Source organism: Scophthalmus maximus, chromosome 4 (genome assembly GCF_022379125.1).
Source record: "Scophthalmus maximus strain ysfricsl-2021 chromosome 4, ASM2237912v1, whole genome shotgun sequence".
Classification (NCBI taxonomy): Eukaryota; Metazoa; Chordata; class Actinopteri; order Pleuronectiformes; family Scophthalmidae; genus Scophthalmus; species Scophthalmus maximus.
The window spans coordinates 20240001-20249236 of NC_061518.1; the positions used below are offsets into that span (position 1 = coordinate 20240001).

The following is a 9236-nucleotide window of genomic DNA, read 5'->3' on the forward strand; positions in this document are numbered from 1 at the left end:
AAAATTAGCAACAACCAGGGCAGCCAGGATAATTTCCGGGTAGCATTGATTATTACTGCCAATTTTTTGCTTTGCAGGAAGTCTGATCCAAATATTACCTCTGTAATTGTAAATCTGTCCAATATGTGGGAGGCTTAACAAGCTTTTTGAATATTTTTAACACTCTACATATATGTTGTGTTGTTTCAGAACTCAAACCAACGGCAGTCTTGACACATACAAGTGGCTTATGTACATTCAAACAGACAACCATGACACCCACACATCACCCGTCAACCTTCACAAACCCCACACATCATACAAATAAAACACACACACACACACACATACACACACACACATTCAACACCAGAATGCCAAACAAACAGAAATGGAAAATAACGACTCATCCAGATCATAGCCTCGAGTGGCTAATGAACTCCCAGGAGGCCCGAGCCTCTGTGTATGAGGTGAGAGGGTCATTCCCATGTTTATTCAGCACCAGTCCAATGAGCCACCACCATCTATTGATTGAACTGATTATTCTGTGTCTCTCTTGTGACGGGACACATGCATGACAGATGAACCCCTACTCGGGCAGGTCACATGCGATGTAATCTCATTGAATCTGACGGCCGATCTGGTCGGCCGGTTTGCATGATCCACACCGCGGCCTGGCTTGTGAATACGCTGACATCTGTGGCTAATGCCTCAACACTAATATGAGGTGCTCGGTACAGGCTGTCAGACACGTAAGCTGCCAGGGGCTGTTTGGACAAACCTAGTGACTGGTTAGGAGAAAGCCAACCGTGTTATAAATGCTAAAATTAGCAATATACCAAAGCATTTGTGGCTTAAGTGTTAATTCATTTGCAGAATCTTTCTAAACATTTTTGAACAATCAAGCTTCTGTTTCTTTTCTTTTTTATTTGGCCAGAAAGAGATGTTGTTGGAGGTAACCTATGCACATGACGCTGTCAGTTACAGTATTACACGCCCAGGGCATTCAATCTCCCATTCCCGCCAGACTGTAATGTCTAGCATAAGGCTATCTCTGTTATTCCAGTTAAAACGTATAGCGAGATCACAAGTCTGCAACCACATATGGGAGTCTGGGGCAGGTCATCTCCGCCATGTACCCTGAGACAATGCAGGCAGAGCCGTAAAAGTTGATATCCTCCCAGATGTAAACCAAATGTAGACATCGTGCACATTTAAGATGTCAGGGATTCAATAAAAACGATGGTAGGAAGAAAGAGATCAACGTGCAGGGTTTCCACCCATGTGTCATGAGAAGCTAACCCGACCTTAGTTCAGTGAACAACAGTACGTCATCAACTGGAACTATCTCATGGGTCGTAAAGAGTAAGTTATTGCATCATTTTAACTTCAGGAAACACCTTGCTTAGGTTTAAAAGTCACCAATCGTAGTAATTATAATCACAGAATTTACATTACAGATGAGGAAGATCATACAATAAACATATCGTTCCATTCTTTCAGCGATGACATCTTTACATCTAAAGCCTTTATTCAATCACACTGTAAACATGTCAGCAAACACACTGACACACATCTTACCCGAGTTTCACTCCAACATATACGTTATGATAGTCCTGCACCAAAATGGAACACGTTCCGGGTTTTATACATCGGTGGAATTGGTTTGATGACAGACTTGACTAGCCATGCTGATCTATAAACACCTCAGTCCAAAAATATGAGCCAAAGATCAAATAGGCAAGACAAGGTAAAGACATGTAGAGGAAAAGCTCAGCGGCAGACATATCAGCCCCCTCCAACATGCACATAGCAGATCAATGAAAGACCCGGGGCCTTGGGCCTGCACTATATTACACACCAAAAATTCATATTCATTCATTGATTTTACTTTTCATAATAGTATATCATTGAACTCCAATGGGAGCGAAAAACAGAGGCTGGGGCTGAGGTCAACCCTCGTGTGGACAGATGTTTGCACAATATTGATAGTGCACGCAGAAAGAAATGACTAAATATCTGGATCAATAGCTAGTTTCCATAGCCACGACAGGTTGTTCCAGATGGAAACGTATAAATACCTCTTCATGGCGACGGGAGCAGCCCTAACGAACGAGGCTAAATGTCCCCCTTAAGGTAAAGTCTTTGATTAGCCGAGGCCAAAGGTGACAAGAAGGGTCTGCTGATGCCAGGACGCCACACTTCCAACGCCCCCCGCGGATGCTAATGCACACAGGGGCCCAGTAAAGAGGCCAAGGACGCGACAGGTCACAAGCCCTGGGCAAAGTGCTCTGTGCTACCTGACCCTCTTATTCATTTGTAATGATGATGGGTGCAGGCTACAGCATTTTTCAGTCACGTTCATATGAGGCATACCATGAACAACTTAGAAATCTTTATTTTTCACATTAAGGTCACTATTCTTATTGTAATAATCAGAAGTGGAACTGGGATGTTAACTATAGATTAGGGCTGCAACTAAAGATTATATTAATTATCGATTAATCTGTTGATTATTTTCTCAATTAATCGATTAGTTCTTTGGTCCATAAAATGTCATAAAATGTTGAAAATGTTGATGGTGTTTCCAAAAATTCCAAGATGATGTTTTCTTTTGTCCACACACCAAATATATTTAGTTTACTGTCAAGAAACCAGAAAATATTCACATTTAAGACACTGAAATAAGAGAATTTTGACTTTTTTAAAATTAATAATAATAATAATAATATATTTGATTTATAAAGCGCTTTTCATGGACCCAAAGCGCTGGAAAAGCTACTAGAATTGATTAATCGATTATCTAAATAGCTGGCAATTAATTTAATAATCGGTTAATTGTTGGAGCTCTACTATAAATAGGCCCACAGTAACACATTTGCACGTTGAATTCCTCAATTTTCCATCCACGTGTAGCGAGAATGAAGTAGAGTTCAACAGTATATGTCAAGCACCATGTAATCAAATCAGTCAAATAGCCTGCTGCTGACGGCACAAGGGGCTTCCTGGTCTTATTTACAGCACGGCACAATTACTGAGAACAACACCCAACCTCAGAGCTTCGCCGCCTCCGCAGTGGCCAATGGGGCCATAAAGAGGGAGGAGGAACCACATCATTGCCTGCTCCTTAATTAAATGAAAGCTGTTAGGTTCATTTGCCTCCTTTTTTTACACGTTGAACTGGCCGGCCCACCGTCAAAGACCTCCCAGACGCCATCCCTGCTTGGCCCTAAATCATGACTGCATGAACGGCCCAGTGGGTCCCTGCTGGCCACGCAGCGGCCGCCCAGCGGCAAGGCCAGCGCAGGGCATGCGGCGGATCGACACCTAGCCGGCGATAAGTAATTCTGTAGAGGATTAGCAGCATGATAGCCTGATCAATACTGTGTGCTCAGGCCATTAGGAATGCAGCGAGGAAATGACCCCCTCCGGTAATAAAGCAGGGCATCTGGGTTCTCCTTCATTTGCCAGCTCCATTAGTGTAATGGTATCATTATCTGCCACAGCCGTATTTTTCGGAGAGGCCTGGCTTTTCCACAGCCCGACTGGCGGGGGTCTGATGAAGCTGCGAGAGCCCCCATGCAGTGTTTCCTTTTCTACCATTCTACACGGAGACTAGGTGTAAATCTAGCTCTGTTGGAGCTTACGTGCTATCCCGCCTTAGGTATCCATACCATGTTTTATGTCAGTACCAAACAGTATTTCTCCATTATTGGCTCATTAATAGAGCAAGCAGCATGTTGCTTGGGTTAAGAGGGAGAAAAAGATGGCCGGCAGAGCACAAAGCTGCTGATTGTGCTGAATCTGACACCCCCCCCTCTTGCTAAAACATCGGGCCTGACATGACAGGACGTCGGCATTAGTCACCATAAATCGTTTCCTTTACACTAATTCACCGGCTAACATTTTGTGGGGGAGAATTGATTAACCATGTCTGGATGTGTGGCCACATAATCAGCTTTTACCTCGCTAGTTGTTAATTTAACACAATTGCCAGGGGAAACACAAACCATTTTAATGAGTGTTCAGAAATTAAATACCCTAAACAGCTTGCACTGGGTGACACAACCAGAGCAAACCAATGAGGCTGATCTAAGCAATGGGCTGGGCTGAGCACAGGACCTCAAAACATCTGGTGACCCTCTGTGATCATTACTTAGCCTGTCGCTCGCGCACACACACACACACACACACACACACACACACACACACACACACACACACACACACACACACACACACACACACACACACACACACACACACACACACACACACACACACACACACACACACACACACACACACACACTTCCTGTTTCGGCAAAGCACTTTATACTTGTCATCGCTGTCCAAATGGCGAGCTCGCATCAAAGACAGAATTAGAACATCGGGTTAAGGGACAGGGTCAGCCCTGTTTTCACACTTGCCAAGACATGAGTGGAAATTCATCCTGTGATGACAACATTGATAAAACATTATGAAATGTTTTCAATGCATTGGGGCACAGGGCGAGTTGAATATCGCCATGTGGAGGAAACTCGTGAAACTGTAGCTACTTGAGAAAAAGTATCTAGTGGGTTTTTTTTCTACCAAGAAAACAGTTGGCGTGTCAAATGTCTGCTGCATCCTGTAGTCTAACTAATGGCAAAAGCGTAATAATTTTGGATTTTTAAAAATTGAAATAAATATGAATTACTGAGGTTGGGGTGTGGTTACTCCCCCTGAGCAGTTAGGCCAATGTCATCTTCTATTTCACCTAAAAATATCTAGACTATGGCATCCCACCTGACAGTATGTTACACTGCGTTGCAGCCGTGGGATTTTCTACGGAGATTGTGTTTTCATCTGACACAAATCTGTTGGTGCCTGCGTTCTCTAACTCAGAGCGGCAGTGGAACCATCATAGCCCATTTCTCACTTTGTGCAGCACAGCGAACGCACTTGCTTACTGGTTACGGCATCGCGTCCAAGTTATTAGCTGGAACGATAACTGTATCGTTATAAAAAACGGGCCAAAATGTATGCAGCTTCTTCCTTGGCCGGCTGTACAGTCACATAGTCATTTTGCAATTACAATTCCTCTTGCTCATCCTTTTATTTATCTACAGAGAAGGGAAGCCGAGCCATTAGGCCTGTGCAGCGCTGCCTGGCTGCCTGAGGGCCAGCTGGAATGAGTTCTCTCTCTGAGCCACTCATCTGGCCGCCATGGCTGCTTTCATAAACAGGAGGAACCACGTCCTACATAGTTTCACTGCTGTCTGACATGATCCAAACACATGTGCCACAGCAGACGGTATCCAAGTCGGGAGATAAGAGTCGAAGCAGAAGAGAGAGAGAGGTAGACTGACGGACACTATGGGTGAACCAGAGCTCGAGGCGCCTCAGGCACAGACGAGTCCTTTCCTTCCTCCGCCTCAGCGTCGCAAACGAATCCAAAAAGTCCCGGTTGTGCAGCATGTGGAAGCCCGATTAAGCCCAGGTCAGCACGGAACGCAGCTTAAAGGCGCGCACAGAAATACCAGAGCTGGTCTCTCGGCGTGTTATATAAACACACTCATCTCTGCTCACATCATCTCACCGTTGCACCCTCAGCTGGAGGAGTTCGCCTGCGACGAACATCGAACAGTGAACTCAACATGAGACAACAATGTTATGTACCGTTGCTCCTGCGCATCAGTGCACTGTCATCTACTGTATCTATACTGTAAGGCCACAAGCTGCTGTACACAGCCGGCCTGGCACCTGGCCAGATGTGGAATACACTGCACACTAACTTTACCACTTGTTTTTGTTTTTTACTGTTGCACTGGGCTGCAACACAATTAAAGGGATAATTCTGTGATTTTGAAGTGGGGTTGTATGAGTTACTTATGCATAGTTAATACGTTACCTTAGGGAGATGGTGATCAGCGATGTCATTTAACGGCGTTTGGAGGAGAAGCGGAAGTAGCGTGAGTCTCAGTCCAACTGTTGCAGAGGGGGCCACCGGAAAACGTTTTTTCACATTTTAAAACGCTACCTAAAGAAATATATATCTGTTCAATTGTACGCTGGAAGACGTTTGTTTTAACTGTTTCAGTTTTGTATTTACTGTGTCAACTCGCGCCGGTGCAGTGTTACCTAGCAAATCAACTGTTCGACTCACAAGCTACCGCGGCGAGTTGGCGCAGTGAACACACGGCCGAAGCACGTTTGAGAAAAAAAGTGCAAACTCAAACGGCTGTCCGGGCGGCAAAACGGAAGCAGTGAAAAAATACGTCCTCCAGCGTACAATTGAAGGGATTTTGTTTTTTGTTTTTTTAAAATCAGGTAGGCATTTTAAAATGTGGGGAAAAAGACGATTATCCCGTGGTCCCCCTCTGCAACAGTGGGACCGAGACTCACGCTACTTGCACTTCTCCTGCAAACGCCGTTAGATGACATCGCCGATCTCCAGGAGGTTAACATATGCATATGTGCATATGAGTAACTCACGCAGCCCCACTTCAGAATCACCGAACTGTCCCTTTAACACTCATGTCCACGCTTCACAACAGAACGACAACACCCCAACTGGGCATCGACGTTGCCTCTGCTGGTCGTTTGTTTTGTTTGTGTTTGGGTAATGTTGCCAATTCCTGGCCTATGGAATAGTTATGACTTGTACTATATGCCCACGAACGCGCCGCAGTCTCCAACCCGCGTCGTGTCCCCGCGCCACCGACAGCTTTCTCATCCCCCCCCCTTTCTAATGCCACCGTGATCCTTCATCGTGGTCGACTAGGGGGGAGAGAGAGATAGAGAGAGAGAGAGAGAGAGAGAGAGAGAGGGGCAGAAAAAAAATGGAAAACACCATAAAGGAAACAGGGCAAGGTGAGGTATTCGCTGACATTCGCGGCGTTCGAGCCTTCGACCTGCGGCCGGCGGCATCGCGCGGGAAGCATTAGACATTCAGCGAGCGACAGGGCTTCGACATACGCCCGAACCTGACGGAGGAAAAGCGCTATCAATACCTTTCTTCTCTTCTCCCCCTCACTGTCACCCGATCTTTTCATGTTCCTGGAGTTGTGTTTACGCTGCCTCGCTCTCGCCGGGGGCGACGCCGGTCGTTGTAGTTCGCCGACGCGCGGCGGCTCGCTCCGCTCCGCGCGGCAGAGGGGGCGCGGGCGACCGCCGCCCCGCGCGTCGCCGAGGGCCGGGGGCCGCCGTCGGTCTTCTGCGGCGAGAAGTTCGTTTGCGCCGCGTCGTTCTCCGGGGAGACGCCGAGAACGCGGCGGGCGGAACTACAAGTCCCAGAGCGAGCGCGCGCTCGCGGCAGGAAGTAGCTTCGGCAGGCTGCAGACGTTGCACTGCGCAGGTGCAGCGCAGGTACAGAGCTCGCAACACTCCGGATGTGCCGGTCAGCACGGTGTGAAGTCGGTGAAGTGTTAAAATGCCGATTCTTGTATTTTTCAAGTTGTATTGTAAGTATTATTGTATATTTTTAAAATGTATTATCTTTTTATTATTATTTATAATTATTTTTATTGTTATTTTGATATTTTCAGCGCAGGAATATTTTTAGTTAAATTCTTCAAATATATTTCTTCGTCCTTGTCTTCCTCATGGATATTCCATATGCTTTCCCTTCCTTTTTTAAAGTTTTTTTTTGTATGTGTATAAATCATTATTATTGTTATTTTTATATTTTCAGCCCAGGAATATTTTTAGTTAAATTCTTCAAATATATTTCTTCATCCTTGTCTTCCTCATGGATATTCCATATGCTTTCCCTTACTTTTTTTTAAAGTTTTTTTTTTGTATGTGTATAAATCAAAAGCAGTGCCACTTTCATCTCAGATTATGTGTAAAAATAGCAATCACGCTTTGAACGCGCTCCAGTTCAAGTCCCCGCCAGCCGTTCTTTCAACTTTTGCATGCATCTCAAATCCAGGTGCCTTCCTGCCGGAGTGGGCTCCAACCACGTCAGCCCCCTTTTCAAACTCACTGCCGATGCATGAAAGGGCGCCGTAAACGCACACACGTCGATGTGGCCTGCCTTTTGTGCAACACCCGCAGTTAACGCGCCCTCCGAGGGGTTCGTCCAGATTGCTCATAACATGTTTTGAGTGGTGCTGAAATGTGTTCCGTCCATTGTTCCTGCACGAGAGCACATGTGAAATACATGAGGGAGTTTCACGGACGCGGGGCAGTGGCGGTGGGGAGGGTGGCGCATGCATGGGCAGACTGCAGGGGTCTGAAAACACCTGCTACATATTACCATTACAGACTTTGATCAGTGTCTTCATTAGTTTCCCTTTGTAATCTCTTTTTCTTTTATGGTAGAGCTGACCCAAGTGAGCCGGTTACACTGATTTAACACACGTGTTCTTTCCACCTGTCTTGTAAAATGCTCAAAAGCTCTACCACTTCCAAAGATGTCGGTGTCTCTGGCATCCCTTACTAATAAATGGAGTGGGTTCTTTTGATTCCTGTTAATAACCTACATTTCCTCTCCTCTGTCCTTGTCTTCCGAAGGGAGTAAGCATTTGAAAAATATCCTTGGAATCGTTCTGTGAAAACTAGATCCATGTGCATGCACACACGTTTTTTTTTCCCCCCACATGGTCATATGTCAGCCTATAGTTCCTCTTTAGAGCTTGTTGTAAATAATATCTTTTTTTTTTTTTACCTTTAATGTCAAAACCTGCCTCAATCCAACCTCCATCACCCCAATCCATCATTACACTGTGTTCTTTATACGCGTCAACCTATCATTCACATATTCCCACTGTCAATCATCTTTATGGTTAACATTTCAAGGAACAGAGGGTTCGCTGCTGCCTGACTTTCTTTGGCCGACTTTGTCAGATTTGGGGCTCTTTGAGCGATCATAATGTACAGACCCCCGTCCAATAAATCCGGCACAGGCTTGGTTTTTAATTCCATCGCTGGTGGCCCATTGGTGGAATGGTGTCAGTCCTCGCAACCCCCGTGGCTGAAGAAATGTATTGTGCGTGCACAGTGGGCCCTGTTCAATAATTCACAAAGTGTATAAACCATTCAAATCATGAAGCCTTGTTCTCAGTAATGGAGGCATATGCAATCATTTCAGAGTAAAAGGAATTCCTGTTATCATAATTAGATGGGCTGCAAAATATAAATATATATATATATATATATATATATATATATATATATATTCTAATGCACTGACTAGTTACTTTATTTAACCTTAAATGCAATTCATGAGACAGAAAATCTCATTACTTTAAAGGAATATTCTGATATTTGGC

The 9236-nt window shown here is 45.1% G+C and overlaps 1 protein-coding gene across 1 annotated transcript in view; it reads right to left on the reverse strand.

Moving 5' to 3' along the window:
* fto (FTO alpha-ketoglutarate dependent dioxygenase) overlaps positions 1 to 8668 on the reverse strand; it is a 118624-nt gene extending 109956 nt beyond the window's left edge. Inside the window, exons 1-2 of the mRNA XM_035628963.2 lie at positions 8663 to 8668; positions 6975 to 7244 (exon numbers count right to left, since the gene is read on the reverse strand). Coding sequence (XP_035484856.1) covers positions 6975 to 7244; positions 8663 to 8668 — 276 coding nt within the window. The remainder of the gene's footprint in view (positions 1 to 6974; positions 7245 to 8662) is intronic.
* Positions 8669 to 9236: the final 568 nt, after the last annotated feature.